Here is an 18,084-nt window from a genome sequence, read left to right as displayed (position 1 = left end):
AGGAGGTCTAAAGTTCTAAAACAAAGAAACTTTCTAACTCTTATAGTTTCCTTTCCTTCTTTTTCTCCCTCGTGCTCATGTAAAATTTCAGAAGACCCTCATGCCTGCCTATTACTCCTTTCAAGTCCATTCCTCCCACTTACCTTAGTCATTCAGAAAAAAAAAAATTTCTTTATGCTCTAGGTTTCACTTTTTAGGAAGCCAGGAACCTGGAAATTACAAGCTTATTTTGTTCAAAAACACTGAGTGAAAGCATATAAGGCAAACAGATTTTTGAGAGAAATATTACCCAGTAGACACAATTCTCACTCCCTGCTCCTCATTATTTCCTCTGTCTCTTCTGCCTCTCCCTGCATAGAAAGTGAGAGATAGGCTGTAATACTTGTGAAGTTTCAACTGCATTGAAATCTTTTTTTTTTTTTTCGCTTTTATCCTTTTGCGCTCCCACATGAAGTAAAACCCATGAAATGCATAGCATTTATATATTTATTTTTACAGGCGAGTACTTTTATAATGGAAGCGACAGGTGTGACTTGCCCAAGGCTTCACATCAAGCTAAGGTCAAAGCTGGATCGGAGTCCCTTGACTGCTCATCTGTGTTCTTTCATCTTTTCGTGCCCCCCCTTCTGTCTTCCCAGATTTCAAGGGACAACGGGAATTGAAGAAGACAGACAGGTTGTCAGCTTGGCTGTTGGCAGTGACTGCACTCCATCTCTCATTCTTCCCTGTTCCTTTTCCTGGCAGGTCAACAAGACAGAAGAAATGACCTCAGTCATCCCATCCATGCTGACAACTGTCTGCTGGATCCAGAGGCCAACGAGTGCTGGAAGGAGCCCCCTGCTTACACATTCCGGGACTACAGGTACAGCTGGCGCTTGCTTTGAAACCATGCCTTTGCCCAGTGGCTTTCAAAATCCCATAGAACCTGGGTGCACGGGTGGTTCAGTAGTAGAATGCTCGCCTTCCATGCGGGAGACCAGGTTCAATTCCCAGACCGTGCAACCCGCCCCCCCCCCCCAAAAAAAAATCCCCTAGAAACTAGAAGGCAGCTCTGTTTATTTTGAGTCATATTCATTTCTGTGAAGCAGGCATTTCCAAATCATCTCCCGAAGCAGCTGCCAAAATTGAGAAATGACTTATCACCTCATATCTTTCTCTTAAAAATCTGTGTGCATTTTGCATCCTATTTCATAAAATGTCCATTTTTGCTTTAATATTAAAGTAAAATTTCTGCTTTTTGTAATAAAATGGCTTTCACTGAAACATGCTTTGGTGTCTGAGATCACAAGGGCATGGTGTCTTGACACACATCTCATCACATTACACATCTTTTACGTACGCAAAGAACTGTGTCCATGTTTTATAAATAGGAAAATGGAAACCCAGAAGAAAAGATGTTTTCTCTTAATGAAAGATATATTTTAGTGTGTAAAAACTCAGGACTTGTTATTGCCATGTGCATAATAGTGTATCACTACCCTGTGCTCTATACAAAAGCAGGGCTAAGCTAGCCCACATGGAGCTCTTGAGTAAGTTAGGAAAATAATTCATCCTTTAGAGATACAATCATTTAAGCGAAGAGAATTGTAAGTAGTATGGGCAGGTTCAGAGGCCTGGATTAAATCCGGTTAGGTTTTCTTTAGAGGAGGTGAAATATGACATGAGCTTTGAAATATGATTAATATGTAAGCAGAAGTGGATTAAATAATTGCTTCAGGATCCAAGCTAGATCTGCTCTTATCTTGGAGGGTAAGGAAGTCAGTTATTTCAGTGTCAAGTTCAAAAGAAACCTAGTAATCAGGCCGGTCTATTCCTCTCCAATCTTCAGTATTCTATGATGCTATTGTTGAGGTAAGCAAATAATAATAAAATGACTGTCAGTTATTCAACTCTGGCATAAAATTATATGACTTATGGGCATCATGTGATTTCATCCTCAAGCACCCTTATAAAGAAGGGACTTTTGTCCTCATATTGCAGGTGAAGAAATTGAGGCTTAGTGAAGAAATAATTTGACCAGGTCTGTATAGCTAGTAAGTAATAAACTGGGCTTTGAACCCTAGTAGGTTTTGGAGTCTAGGTTTGAATCCTCGCTCAAATCTAGGCAAGTTAGTGACCATTTATGTCCTTCGTTATGAAAAGTTCCTGCTGCCTTTAAAGTGTTCGATAAATGTTAGCTGTTATTAATTTCCTTCACCCTGTACCACCTCCAGATAACCAGTCTGACATTTTACTTACCTCTGTATTATTTTCCTTTCCACCACAACCCAACTCTCAGCCGTTACCAGTACCTGGCATAAACTAGGCGCTTATTTAGGCCTTCTGGTATAAATAAAGACACACGGATGTTGCTGAGGGTATTGCTGACTTCCCCTCTTCCAGCAAGATTGTGCCTCATGGATGTAGGAAGGTGTATGTATCGTAATTCAGGTTTCACTGTTGACTCTTGAGCTCAGCAGCGCTATCGATTCTAGTGCGTAGCTAATTAGACAAATGTAATGGGAAGTGCCCTTGGAATTTAGTGTTCATTGTCATGGTCATGGCAAGTGACCTCACTGACCACTTTCCCTCTCTGCTTCTAGTGCCCTTCTCTATATGAATGACGACTTTGAAGGAGGAGAATTTATATTCACTGAGATGGATGCTAAGACTGTGACTGTAAGTAACCCTATTCCTGTACATGTATTTGGCACTTAAAAAATCTCAGTCTTGTCATTTCCCTAGGACTCCCTGACGTCCAAATTTCAAATGCTTCTCAGTTCAAGAATTCCAAAGGTAGAGAAAGTCACAATGAATTTACAGGCCATTAAACATTAGAAATGGAAACTGCCGTAAAAAATGTTCTAATCCATTATACAGATGGGTAAATTAAAGAATAGAGATGTTAAGGAACTTCTCATGATCATATCACCTGTTAATATTAGAGTTAGAAGTAGTCTTCTGATGCTTTGGTGAATGGCCTGATGGAAACATAAAAGTACCAGTTCCTAAGGCACCAAGTCAAATGACTTAACAGAATGGCTCTCAAGTAACCTGGTGTCCTGCAGATTTGTATTGAGCATTGACATCCTAACCCCTAGTTACCAATATTTTACATGTGTGTGTGTGTGTGTGTGTGTGTGTGTGTATTTACATGTATAGGTTCTGATGAGATTCTAAACACAACTTCACAGGAAAAATCAGATATTAAATTCAACCACCATCTTCCTCAGCAAATCGATGCCTTTGGGAAGCCAGTCTGCTTAGCATTTATTGACTATACAGCTAGCATCCTTTAGTCTCTAAGCCAAAAAGCACATACCATTGTAGAAAGACAGTTTTCCAACTGAGAATACAATTTAATTGTGTATTAACTATATGTATTTCGTAGATTATGAAATATCTTTCCTCTATTAAAAATATAAATAGTTGGGGCATATATGTGATAGACTTTAAGGCTTTGACATTATGTAAACTATTTCCATAACTTTCTCTGAGTTTTATAATTTCACCTCATATTTTGCACTGTTTTCTCAATAGTGGAACACTCATATATCATCCATGACATACTACTGTCTCTAAAAGGTGATAGCAGAACCTATATATTGCTGAGTTTCAAGATGAACACAAGGGAGATTCTGACTAAAATTGTTCAGAAACATTGTGATGATTAAAAGTTAATTCATGTAGCTTAATAGAATGACATGCTAAAAGTGTGCTGCTATACCATATTTTTGGTGAATAGTTAAATATTAATATGGAACTTTGGGATGCTTCATGATCTGGGAAACTAAATCAAGTTTTCTGAACTAGGTTGTAGTTTAAAACTACATTATATAAGATTTTCACTTTTTGAAGGGGGGATGTGCAGAGAACATTTGATTTCTGAGCTCTGCTAGCCCTGAAAATGAGGTACAAATATGCTTGTATCTCTCATAGTTGGAAAGAAAATTAGGTATGGTTGAAAGATTTCTTTGCTTCTACTCCCTCTAGTGGCCAGATTTGGAAATGGCGACTATTTGAAGGAAAATAATACCTAGAATGCTTTGTACGAATTGGTAATTCATTAATTGTTGACTGTAAGTTAACTGGAATTCAGTTTTTTTTAATATTTCAAAGCAGATAACATTCCCCTTTTGGTCACTTAAAACTTTAATAAAATGTCTATTTTAAAAAAACCACAATCATGAAATTTCTCCCCATCCTAAAAAAAAAAAAAAAAAAGTGAAAGAAAAATGGATTTCAACTTTTTTTTATTTCTAAAGCTACAACTTGACAGTATATTTATTTTTCAAATCAATTTTACTTCAGGTAAATGCACATAATGGGTTTTTTTTAGGGCATTCTAAATAATTTAAATCTCAGATGAGCTAATTCTTACCTCCATCTCACAGGCAATTTATGCCAGTCCCAATAACAAAGAGAAATGGAAGGTTTTATATTTCATAGATTTCCCTTATCCAGCTCTGGGGCCATATGAGGAAGTAAAGTCTTCTAAGTTTTTGCTTTTGGAAAAATCTAGAAATTATAGTTGATTGAATCTTGGTTGGAGATTTACATTTATTTACAAGTACAGAATAGAAAAGACTTCTCTGACAGTCATCATTAGATGGATTTTTAAATCATGAGGACTAATACTTGAATTCTTTTCAACAGCAGCTCTTCTTTGCGAGATGTGGGAATTTAGAGATTTCGGTTTCTCAATGCAAAGGTTTTTAATGAGTTCTATTTGCTTCATGAAAAATTAAACCCTGCATTAATGGGGCTGTGTTCCAAAAGGGTGCTTACAATAATTTATCCAAATTTCAGAACCCATTTTCCTATAAAAACGCATCATAAATGGGAGCAGCTCAGCTTGTTTATTCCTCCATGTGCCTGGTAAGTAACAGGTGATGCTGCTCATCTGATTAGATTGTTCCTAGAGACAATGAGAACCCTGACGCCCATAGCCCATTCCTAATCTAATGTGCCTCAGGCAGTTGGTAGCTGCTGCTTCTAAACTTTTCCGAAGGCGATGCTTTAAAATACTCTCAATTCTTTCTGTCCCATCAGAGAAAACTTTAAAATCTCCATAAACCCTTTCTTCAGAACCTGATGCGTCATATGATATTGTCACGGAGACTCAGTTATCATGTAAAAGCCATGGCGACCCTCTACGGTGAAATGAATCGTAACCAGCAACAGGGAACTAGCAGCCCAGAAAATGCAAAACTCCTGATCCTGAGGCCACATACTAGGAAAGATTTCTTATCCTTTATCAAATCCATCCCCTATTTATTCTGTTATTTCTGCATAGAAATGGAACGTAAGCTCCTTTTCCAGATAGAAAGAAATCAGATTGATTCTGGGAATATCAGTTACTAGTGAACTTTTTTAGGCTTACATCAGGAAAGTCACCTTGGTAAAGCTGCTTGAGAAAAGCAGCTCTGTCTGGCAAAGGCAATTCACTCTTTGATTATTGTGTATAGGAGAGTAATCAGAAATGATTGCATTTTTTTCTTCTTCCCTGTAATTCTCTTCTTCCACCCTCACTCCTCCTCCTTCCCTCTCTCTCTCTCTCTCTCTCTCTCTCTCTCTCTCTCACACACACACACACACACACACACACACACACACAGCCCTGGATCTCATACTGTTTGGCTCCTGTAGTCACACAGTCTAGGAGTTCCTGTGTTGTATATAGCAGCGAAAGATATAAGGACATTTCCCAAATATTCCTCCTGAAAGCAAGTGGTGAAAGAACATAGTTCTCCCATTTTGTGTAGAAGGAAACCAAAGGTTCTTCTCATGGGCATATATCAACTCAAGTCAATTCAAAAAATACCAATTTAGGAAGGCTCATCTTATCAAATAGAATGACTTTTTTTTTTCCACATTTCTTTTCCAAGACCTAATAGGGAATGAGTAAATTTTCTCCGTTTCCCAAGGAAGAAAATTGAAGTCTACTCATATCAGACACTAAAATGTTTTCTTTAAACACAGAAGCATGGCCCCTACTGTTCAGTTGCTTAAGCTCATTACTAGGAAGAGTCTGCTTATTCAATCTAATACCCTGGCTTGGTGCCCTCAGCAGTATCTCTTTTCCCCTCATCATACTTTTCTACCTAAACATTAGCAGATTACTCCACCTCAGCAGTGCACAAGCCTGGAAATTGTGTCAATCATCTCAGAGTCCCCTGGAGGCCATGGAATAGATCTCCCCAAGGAATAGTGTGTTCTCATCTCTTGAGGTATAAAAGCATTGACTGAGTGCCCACTGGTCAGAAATAGTGTTAAGGGAATTAAAGTATTATATGGGATTAGACTTGATTTTTAAAAATATTTATATTACAAAAAGTACATAAACCGTAGTTGTACAATTGAGGAATTTGAAAGTGTGTTACCTGCCTGGGTCAATGATAGAACTTTCTAGCACTCTGTATGTCTCTTGGATTTGTTTTTCATTCAACAGATATTAAATGCACATCTATTGTATGCTAGATGCCGTACTAGTGCTGAAGCTAGTGAAGTGAATTCAGAGAGGGAGCCTTTGCCTTTGTGGGGTTTACAGGCGATCAAAATAGTGCTTTGAGCAATTGCTGTGCGTCATGGGCTGTGCCAATTATTTTTACTGAGTTATATTTTATGAGGTAGATAAGATGGGGAAATTGAGACTTTTTTACATCTTCTTGAGCCTCAGAATTCCATTATTCTTTGATTCAGAGTCAAATGCAAATATCTTACAGGAGGTTAGAGATAGGTGGCTATGAAATTGTTCGCCATGTAAGAATCAGAAGTCTGATTGCTGATTTCTTTCACAGGCCTCTATAAAGCCGAAGTGTGGCCGTATGATCAGCTTCTCCTCTGGAGGAGAGAATCCGCACGGAGTGAAGGCAGTCACCAAGGGGCAGCGTTGTGCCGTGGCTCTGTGGTTTACCTTGGATCCCCTTTATAGAGAATTGGTGAGTTCTCTGGCCCACATAGAAAGCCACTTGGGCCTCAAGCACTGGTTTGTCTGAAAGACCTCTAAGCTGTTCCATGACCCATCACAGGACCTTGGAAATAATGAAAAAAACTTTGATAGAATCCCTTCTGTTTGGATATCTGACACTGCCACTGTTTTCTAACGAAGAGTAAGTTTCCCTGCTCAGATCCATGACCTAGCCATTGCACATCTAACTTTTGTAGTGTGAGTTTGCGGGAGAGAAGAAGGCTTCTGGAGGCCATTGTTAATCAGACAGGTTCTAAAGAGTGAATGTGTTTGGAGAAGTGGATATGACAGTGACGTCTGCCAATTGCTAATCAGTCTTGAGCTGTATTAACAAACTGCAGCATCGGGAGAGAGGAATCTCTGTCTACTCGTCACTAGAAGACTGCTATTTTATCTTGACAAACCATTAAAAGGTACACTGTCTGGTTTTTATGAAACATATGTGGAAGAGGATGAGAGAACCAGAAAGTTTATCATTATATGAAGGATATTTGAATTCACTGATGACACTGAGCCTGGATGAGGGGACCATGATCTCATCCTTCTTATCTGAAAAGTTGTCCTTCAGCAGAAGTTATAATCTCTGACCGTGAAGTTGCAGAGCCATGAATTAAGATCAGTGGGATCTTAGAAGCCCCTGGGAGGAAAATTTGGACTCAACATAAGGAATAACTTTCAAATACTCACAGCTCACAGATAATTACTTGTCAAATAGTCACCACTGTTGGATGTAATTGCTTTGAAGGTGGTGAGTTCATTGTCATCTGATGGCTCCAAAGACTAGAAAACCACTTGGCCTGGAATGCTGAAGCTGAAACTGAAACGCCGGAGCAGAGATTGGACTGGATGACTTCAGAGTCTCTCTCAGCCCTGAGTATTGATGAAGCCATGAAATTCTAGTCTTCAAAATGGCATCCTATCCAATTTTCTCTTTAGATTCCTACAGATATTTAAATCCAGCTGGGCCAGAAACTTTAAAAATAAATCCTCCTTTGTTATATACATTTCTCTATCAGGCCTGATGCACATGGCTTTTAGTCCACATTCCCAGAAAGTATTCTGTCATACATCTAAGAAATATTACCGATGCCCTACTGTGTGTCTGGGAACCTCTGCCTGGTAGGCCTTAGGGATACAAGAGTGAACAGAACATAGCCCCTGACCACAAAGCGCCTGGAGAGATTGGCAAGTAAATAGACAATGCCAGAATATCAATATGTGTTTTGTAGGAAGGCCATCAAGGAAGACATCTATCAGCTCAGACCTAGAAGAGGAGACTGTAATTGCCAGAGGAAAGAACGATCCCAGCAGGGGAAACAGAACACACTGAGTTCTGGAAATTTCAGGTGGCTCTGAACAATCTCCTTCACCTAGCGTTCCTTTTTCCTTTGTGCTTCTTAGCCTCAAAATGCCAGGGTTTCCCTAACAGAGCCCTTCACTACTATGAAACCTAGGCAAATGAATTGACGCTGAAGATGATGAAATATTGGGAAACTGCTTTACTCTCATCCTTCATTAATATTCAGTTCAACAGACATTTAATCCATTTATTTATTCACTATCCTAAACCTCTCTTCCAAGGTACTATTGTATCAAAATAAGATAACACAAATTCTCTTTCCACCTTCCTGATGAGAAAACATAATGGCCTCTCCTGGATGGAAAAGTACTAAGATGCTTTCTCCAGTCTTCAGGCAGTAGCGGCATCTAGTGGCTGCAGTGGGGAATGACCAGACCCTAATCAGCAATTAACAGAAAATGTAGCCTTTGCAGTGGTTCCCATACTTTGCTAAGCACTGGAATCACCTGGGGTCCTTTAAAAAAATACTGTCATCTGACACCCGCCCTCAGAAATTCTGGTTTAATTGGCGTGGGGTGTGGCCTGGGCGTGAGAGTTTTTAAAGCTCTCCAGCTGATTCTAATGTGCAGCAAAGTTTGGAATTTGCTTGTCTGGGTGCTTTGTCCTGGATTTAATACCTGAGCAAGAAAAGTTTGCCGACAAACAAGTCATTAGAGCTGGCAGATTTCCGTGCTTGTAGCAGACTGCTATAAAAGCAATTCTTCTCCCAAGATGCTCTTATGGATGCAAGGATGTTAGAAACTTCAGTTCTTTGTATATGAGACCTAATTGCAAGTTTTTGTGACCATCGGATCTGATAGTTTTATTTGTGTGTCAGTTTAAGCATCAAAATTGTTCTTCTCATATATTCATAAAATATTACTTAGGCATTTTATTTAGACATCATGAAAGCAGTGTAGTTTCTGTTATTTAGTACCTTTGATCCTTTTAATTGCTTTATATCAACATCCTTTTCAGTTACAAGTGCTTGAATGAAAGGAACTCTGCTTTCAAGCCATAAATTAGTTATTTTTATACCTTACTCAATGTGCAAGGCATTGTACCTGGAACTACTAATATGGGTTTCAAATTAGGTAAGACATAGCTCTGATATTCAAGGAGTTTAAGGTTGAATTGAAAAGATAATACAGTAGCCTGAATAATTAAAATACAAGGCAACATTTGATGAGCTTCATTAGAGGCATATATGTGGTATTTATGCACTATAAAGAAGCAATAAGGAAAGCCTTCATTGAGGAGATGGCATTTGAAATTAGCCTTAAAAGATGAGTAATGGTTCCTTTATCAGAGGCATTTCCTGAAGACAGACAGAGCCCTTCATCCGTTAACATATTGTGTTAATAGTCAGTGTTCTCCAGAGAAATAGAACTGACAGGAGATTTTAAATATATATATATGTGGTTTCATTAAAAAATTAATTATAGGGAGTAGCTAACATGACCATGAAGATTGGCGAGTTGGAATTCTTTAGGGTAGGCAGCAACTTGGAAACTCCAGTGAAGGTGAAGTTGAATTTTCCCTAGATGGATGACTGAAGTAGAAGCAGAAACTCCGTCTGACTTCTGAAATCCTCATTTCTGGCTTGAAGACCTCCAGCTGCTAGGATGAGGAGACTCCCCTCATTTTGAGGGCAATCTCCTTTGTTGGCTGTAGATGCAATCAGCTAGCTATAGATACAAATCCATCTACAAAATACCTTCACAGTAACAATCAGACCCGCTTGACCAACAACTGCATACCATAATCTAGCCAAGCTAACACATGGAATTAATCATTACATGTATATAGTGTGTACCAAATGTCATTAGCTCTTCTAACCACTGGAAATATTGCAGTGACTGAAAAGACAAGGTTCCCAGCTATCCTGAAGCTTACTTAACAGCAAAACATAACAATAAGTAATTGACTGATTTTCAGATATTAAGAAATGCTGTGAGAAAAATGGAACAAGATAACTGCTTGGGAGGAGGGGGAGTGGCAAACTGTGAGGGCTCTCCAAAGAAGTAACATGTGAGATGCAACTTTTGTGACAAGAAGCCCTCTTGTCAGGAAGGCAAATTCTAGGAAAAGAGCAAGTTGTAGAGGCCCAGAGACAGATGGAAGCTTGGCGTGTTCAAAAACAGAATGAAGGCTGAAGTGGCTAGAAAGCGGCATGTAAGAGGGAGCGTGGTATTTAAAGAGGACACACTAGGCAATGGCCAGATTTTACAGGCCAGTTAAGAAATGTGAATAACATTTTTTTTAACTTTTTTTATTGTATAGTATAACATATATACAAAGAAATAAAAAAGCAATAGTTTCAAAATACTCTTCACAAAATGATTACAGGACAGATCCCAGAGTTTGTCATGAGCTACCATATGATCCTCTCATATTTTTCCTCCTAGCTGCTCCAGAATATAAGAGGCTAGAGGGTTTAAATGCTTTTTTATCATCACAATCGACTTTTTTTCCTTCTTTTTTTGTGAACAATAACATATATGCAAAAAAGCTATAAATTTCAAAGCACAGCACCACAGTTGGTTGTAGAACATATTTCAGACTTCAACATGGGTTACAATTACACAATTTTAGGTTTTTACTTCTAGCTGCTCTAAAATAGTGGAAACTAAAAGAGATATCAATTTAATGATTCAGCATTCATATTCGTTTGTTAAGGCCTATCTTCTATGTATAATTCCACCATCACCTTTAATCATTCCATACTTCTCTTTAGGGGTGTTTAGGCCATGGCAGTTGTAAATTTTTTATATTGGAAGGGTCTGTTACTAATATGGGGTAGGTAGATGGAACTATCTGATGTTCTGAAGAGGCTGGGCTAAGTTTCAGGACTTATCTGGACCAGGGACCTATCTAGGGGTTGTAGGTTTCTGGAAAGTTGCTCTAGTGCCTGGAACCCTTGTGAATTCTTACATATTGCCGTAGGTGTTCTTTAGGATTGGCTGGAATGGTCCTGGTTGGGGTTTGGCAGGTTATGATAGGTAGCAATGTCTACCTGAAGCTTGCGTAAGAGCAACCTCCAAAGTAGCCTCTCAACTCTATTTGAACTGTCTCTGCCACTGATACTTTGTTACACTTCTTCTCCCCCTTTTGTTCGGATGTATTTGTTGATCCCACGGTGCCAGGTCTGGATTCATCCCTAGGAGTCCTCTCCCACGTCACCAGGGAGACTTTCACCCCTGGATGTCATGTCTGTCCCATGTTGGGGGGAGTGCAGTGATACACTTGCAAAATTGAGCTTAGAGAGTCTAAGGCCACATCTGAGCAACAGCAGACATCCTCCAGAAGTAACTCTTAGGCATGCCTGTAGGTAGTCTAAGCTTCTCTGCTACCTACATAAGCTTCACAAGAGTAAGTCTCACGATCGTTGGCATGGCCTGTTGATTTGGGTATCCCTAAAGTTTGACACAGTATCAGGGGATTCCCTAATGGTAAGGTTTAATAGTTCCATAGTCTTTCTCCCCTCCGTCAGGCGACTTTGCCAATATTTTCTGATTATCTGCTTAATATACTCTAGGATGTTTCCAGGCATTACAATAATCTATTCAGGATTAAAGAACCTCTTTCTTATTCTGTGCTCTCTGTGTTTCAGTTGTTCAAATGAGCTATACAGATAGGTTGTATTAGATTATACACTACAGAAAATTTCAGTTCCAGATCAAATAAACCTTTCTTCCATTGGTCTCAAAGAGTATATGTGGTTCTAAAATATACACACTGTCTTCCTTACCCCTGTGTTCTGAATTACTTTAACCCCAACCTGTTTGGCTTCGTTCTTATCTCTAAGTATCAGGTTATTTATATAAAACAGCCTCTCAAAATCCAGAAATAATAATCACCACTCCAGACTCAATGTGTCTTCTCTAAAAGCCTACAATCTAGGCCCCTGTTTTTTTATAAGCATTTTCTAAAGGTGACCTCACCATTGTTGTTTTTTTGTTTCTGGCTTTTTTGTGTGTCACCAAATGTCCCACATGTTCATTCTCATCATTACATGCCTCACAACATTGTTCCTTTTTGTAGCAGCACAACCTTCATTCATAAGTATACACCATCGTTCACTAATCTACTTCTTCTTCTCCATCAGTGCATCCTTCAGCCACCTGCATTCATCGGGCATCATGGAGAGGGCCCAAGTCCACAGTCTATCAACATTCTCAATTTTAGATAATTTCATTTGTTCCCAAGAGACAGAAAACCAATAAACATACCCTCACCAAATAGGAAATCTAAACCTCTTAACTCTTGTCCCTCACCCCATTATTTACTTCTGCTGTTGCTGTGGTAGTGCTGATGGTTTCCTTTTGAACATAGCTCATAGCATGCGATAGCAGTTTTCCCCCTGTATCCTGGACTTAAACACTCTTTATACAAGAATCATATCTTTGAAGTAATTCCTATGAGAACTCATTCATATTTCTAGTGTGAATCAGTTTGACATGTAGTTCTATACAACCCTTTTAATCTTGTTCATCTTTAATATGGTAATATTACTTCTAGACCCACTAGAGAGAAATGTGAATTATATTTTAACTATGGTAGAAAATCACTGTGGCAGCCTCTCCTTTATCCCCAGGGAATTCCGGGATGTGAAAGACTACCTGAACTAACATGTGGGCTTATTCTACGGTCATAATAGGGAAAATGAAAAGACAGAAGGTTTGAGACTGACCAGACTTGATGATGAAATGATGTGAGGGTAAGAAAATGCATCTGGTGTAATGGGAGCATGCAGAGGGACATTTAACCCAGACTAGAATTAAGTCTTCTGAGAGTGATCTATTCAGAGATTTTAGCATAAATTAGGAAAATGAAGTGCAAAGTGAGGGGAGAGTGAAAAGCAAGATAAGGCTGAGGAAGAGAGAAAGGTCTGAACAAAGCAACTCCTAATAAACATGCCAAGAAGAGCTTTAAGCGATGGGGGCCCATTAATGAGCTATGAGCAGTGAGCAAGGAAGTGATATGGTTAGTTTTAAGTGAGGACACTTTAGAAGCATGTGGGGTGCGGCATGAAATAGATCAGTTTGTGTTAAGAGATGAGGAGGCACTACTTGGTTTCCACACTTACTCCAAAGCTGCAGTAATCAAAACAGCATGTTACTGGAGTGAAAAATAGATGTATAAACCAATGGGATAGAATTGAGAGTCCAGAAATGAACCCGCACATCTATGGCCAACCTATTTTCCATTAAAGTCCCAAGTGTATTTAATGGGGAAGGTATAGTCTCTTCAACATAGGAATACTGGATACCCACATGCAAAATAATGAAATTAGACTCATACTTCACACTGTTTACAAAAATTAACTGAAAATGGATCAAGAACCTAAACACAAGAGCTAAAGCCATAAAACTCTTAGCAGAAGACATAGGGTAAAACCTTCATGGCCCTGTATTTGTCAAAAGCACAAACACAAAGAAAAATATGTATAAAATAAACTTCATCAAAATTAAAAGCTTTTGTACACCAAAAGACATTATCAAGAAATTGAAAAGACAGCCTACAGAATGGAAGAAAATATGTAACACAGCATATATATGATACGGGTTTGATATCCAGAATATATGTGGAACTGCTACAGGCCAACAAAAAAAAAGACAAACAACCCAATTAAAAAATGAGCAAGGGACTTAAATAGACATTTTGCCAAGTGGTTAAACAATTGACCAACAAGCACATGAAAAGATGCTCAACATTATTAGCCATGAGGACAATGCAAATCAAAACCACAAATGAGATACTGCATCTCACCGAATGGAATGGCTATTATATTAAAAAAAAAAAAAAAAAAAGAAAGAGGGAGAGAGGGGGGAGGGAGAAGAGAGAGGAAGGGAGGGAGGGAGGGAGGGAGGGAGGGAGGGAGGGAAATAACAAATGTTGGCTCAGATGCAGAGAAATAAGAACCCTTGTGTATTTATTGGTAGCGGGAATTTTAAATGGTGCAGCCACTGTGAAAAACAGTTTGGCAGTTCCCCAGAAGGTTTAACATAGAATTACCATACAACTCAGCAGTTCCTCCTCTAGGTATATAACCTAATGAATTGAAAAAAGGGACTCAGATATTTGTACATCAATGTCCGTAACAACATTATTCACAATTGCCAAAAGGTGGAAGCAACCCAAGTGTCCACCAACAGATAAATGGCTAAACAAAGCGTGGTATATACATACAATGGGATATTGTTCACCTATAAAAAGGAATACAGTTCTGACACATGCTACGACATGGACGAACCTTGAAAACATCACATTGGATGAAATAAGCCTGATACAAAAGGATAAAGTTTATATGATTCCACTTATATGAAATACCTAGAATATGTAAATTCATAGGCATAAAGGAGATTACAGGTTGCAAGGGATGGAAATGGGAAGTTATAGCTGAGTGCGTACAGAGTTTCTGTATGGGGTGATGAAAAAAAGTTTCAGTAATGGTTGTTGGTGGTGGTGGCACAAAATTGTGACTGTAATTAATACTGCTAAATTGTACACTTGAAAGAAATTAAAATGGGAAATTTTGAGTTGTATGTATGTAACCACAAAAAAAATTTTAAAACATTTAAAAAGAGAGAGAGATGATGAGGGCCTAAATCAATAGTTCTCAAGCAGAAGTAATTTTGCCCTCGGGGACCTTTGACAATGTCTGGTGACATTTTGGTTTGGAGGTAGGAGGAGCTACTTGTATCTTGTGGGTAGAGGTCAGAGCTGTTGCTAAACGTCCTACAATTATTGCACAGTAAACAACAAGAAATTATCTGTTCCAAAATGTCAGTAGTGAGGAGACCTGAGGTGAACTAAGGCCACAGTGATGTGCACTGAAGAGAAAGGAACAGAAATAGAGAGAAGTAGGTGACTTATTAGATGCAAGAAACCATGGACCAGCTTTTAGACAGAGCAGATGGGTGGACAGGGGTGGTTTTACTGAAAAAGGGAATATATGAAGAACAGAAAAGGTCTGGGAGGAAAATGGCTAATTTAGTTTTGAACATTGAATTGAGTTGGAGGTGTCTGTGAAAAGGCCAGTAAGCAGCTGAATATACAAAACTTCTCCAAAGAAAGGAATTTTGGAAAGTAACTGCTTAGGACAAACACATGGAAGTCAGGAGAAGGCGTCAGTCTAGATATGAAGAGGAGGTTTAATCCTTAACTGGATTCAGTACCAACCCATGTACAGATGGATGCCTCGAAGTGTTTGGGAAGCAGCTGTCCCCAGGGCTGATTATTATGCATGTAACAGAAATGTGTAAATGTCTTTTTTTGCAGGAGCGAATACAGGCTGATGAAGTGATAGCAATCCTGGATCAAGAACAGCAAGGAAAACATAAACTGAATATCAACCCCAGAGATGAGCTATAGAGAGAAGGAATGTTCTATCAAATATTTATTTAAATTGTTAATCTTATCAGAACCTTTTTATTTTTGTACAGAGCCGTGGTATAAATGAACAGGTTAATACGAGTCATCAGATCTCCCTTCTGTTCCTAAGGATGCTTGCTTTGCCTCACTCATCTTTCTTGATTTTTCACCCTTCATCTCTCAAAGCCCAGTCATCCCCTTCTTCAGTCCCCAGTTCATTTGCTGTGGATATCAAAGCTCAAACAGGAAGAGTAAGTTCATTCTCGTGTGCTCCGATTCCAAAAGCAGAGTGGAACTTGGTCTCAGAAGACCTTTCTGGCTCTGAGCCCTTAAGCCACATCTCAATGCTGATGGGCCAGACTTCTGCTCGCCTCGAATCTGAGGAGCCTCTGGGAGCGTCCACAGGGCCTCAGGAATCACTGGCATAAGTGTCATCCATCTCTGAGAAGGAACTGCTCTGATCAGTACCCCATGAGAGAAAGCCTTTCCAGGGCCGTGGTGGAGTTTAGGGCTCTGGTATTTTCACCAGAGCACAGACTTACACTGGAAGCTTCAATTTACCCACCGCAGTGCTATGGGAAGGCCTGCCCTCTGAGTTGTTGCTTTTAAGAAGGTCAAAAGTCAGATAGAGGCTGTAATACAAGGGCTCCTCACCCTGTTGACTTTGAAAAGAAATCTGTAGCCCCACCTCGATCAGTGTGCCGTTGCCAGGTTGGCGGAGGGTGGGGTGCACGGATGAAAAAGGGTGCTGGTTGCGCTTTTCCTGATTGATTTCGGCCTTCGTCTGTATATATTTTGGCAGTCCCTCCTCTTTGCTGTTATCCAACACATGGATTCCTGCTTGTGTCTGATTCATTTAATAAATGGAGCCTTTTTATTTTAATATCTGGAATTTGTCTTTATCCTCCCGAAGATGTGATTCATCTTTAGATACTGGTTTTGTGGCCCCACAGGAGCTTTCGGGCCCAGTGTTGGGCCCTCACTGGTTTTTCTGGTGTGGGGACTGAAGGAAGGTGAGGGGTGCTGTCTCTGAAGACGCAGAGATAGTTGGCGAATCCAACTGCTAATCCTGAGAATGTTTGGTCCTTGGCTCCACGTCCAAAAGAGTGCTGCAAAGGGAGTTTGTGCCGGCACGGGGAGCCCGTCAATACCAACTAGTGCGACAGCCTGGATTTCTTGATGAGCAGTGGCAGGGATAACCCTAAAGGGAACTAAGAATGAAAACATTTTCTAAAACTCAGATATATTTAAGATTTTGATTAGTGATAAGATCTTCCATCATTTGAGGCCAAAAAACTGTGTTATGGTGATATGTGGGCCATCCGTTTTCCACCCAATCTTCTGGTTGCATTTTCATCATAGAACAGTGGAATGAGCATTAGATTACAATTCCAGCCCTGCCAAATATGGCCTGCTGTGTGACATGGGGCTGATCTCTTTCCCTCTCTGGGCTTTGGTTTCCTTCTCTGAAGGTGACTTAATTGAGTGTAATTCTTTCCAAAAGCCTTCCCTCTTGCTCTAAATACAAAACAAAACAAACAGAAAATAAGGTTGATCTCAGAAATATTCATGAATACAACCAGATTTTTTTTTCTGCCAATGTTTTGTGAATTGTGTATGGGTGTGTCTTGTGTGTATGTGATTTTAAAATCTCAAACCCAAATTTAGGGCAAAAGTTCCTGAGCTTTGAAAAGGTAGAGTGCTATTTGTTTCCTTTCCCCTGTGAAGTTTTTGCTGGCTCTCAGATCTGCTATCTGAGGAAGGATCTAATTTCTGTTTTCTGACAACAAGGAATCAACAAAGAAAACAGTCCTTGACTCTTTGCAGTCTTGCTTCCTGGGTGCGATGGGCGCTCTGAGAGGGGAGGAGCTTCAGCCCCGATTCTGCTGTTTAGCTCCATAGAAGGTAGGGAAAGCCTCAACAGAGGCAGCTGTGTTAGGTTCACGTCTTGTACCATTTGTGACAACATCGGGTAGTCATTCCTGTTTTGCAGGTTAACCATGTTGATTTACATCTGCAGCATCATGTATATGCTAAAGCATTTATTTTTTAATCTGCTCCACATCAAACATGCATAATTTCATTCATGTATTTATAGATTGCCATCACATGATTTAAAAAAAAATAGTCAAGCTCAGAAATTGCAGCCCATATACCATAGTGTCCCTTGGGCAGGAGGATTGAAAAGCCCATTAGCATTTTGGTGGTTTTCTGAGCTGAAGGAAGCCATGGGAATCACAAATTCCACCTTTCTAGATGAATGGAAATTGAGGCTCAGAGTTGGGAAACGCTTACCCCATGGTTACAGAATCTGAGCACAGTCAGGGCTCAAAAGTCCAGGGTGCTACATTTGGTTGTTCAGAAGTTACCACTCGCAATGTGTTGTGTATGTGTTGGAGCGGGTTGGGGTGGCTGGAAT

General features: G+C 39.5%; 1 protein-coding gene across 1 annotated transcript in view; it reads left to right on the top strand.

Annotated features, from left to right (window-relative positions):
• Window positions 1-16,548, top strand: part of P3H2 (prolyl 3-hydroxylase 2) — a 183,760-nt gene extending 167,212 nt beyond the window's left edge. The window contains exons 12-15 of the mRNA XM_077117874.1: window positions 745-862; window positions 2,583-2,658; window positions 6,780-6,920; window positions 15,573-16,548. Of these exons, the coding sequence (XP_076973989.1) occupies window positions 745-862; window positions 2,583-2,658; window positions 6,780-6,920; window positions 15,573-15,665 (428 nt within the window). The 3' untranslated portion in view covers window positions 15,666-16,548. The remainder of the gene's footprint in view (window positions 1-744; window positions 863-2,582; window positions 2,659-6,779; window positions 6,921-15,572) is intronic.
• Window positions 16,549-18,084: the final 1,536 nt, after the last annotated feature.

Source organism: Tamandua tetradactyla, chromosome 10 (genome assembly GCF_023851605.1).
Source record: "Tamandua tetradactyla isolate mTamTet1 chromosome 10, mTamTet1.pri, whole genome shotgun sequence".
Lineage (NCBI taxonomy): Eukaryota > Metazoa > Chordata > Mammalia > Pilosa > Myrmecophagidae > Tamandua > Tamandua tetradactyla.
The sequence above is the reverse complement of the archived record's forward strand: the minus strand, read 5'-3'. Positions and strand labels throughout refer to the sequence as shown.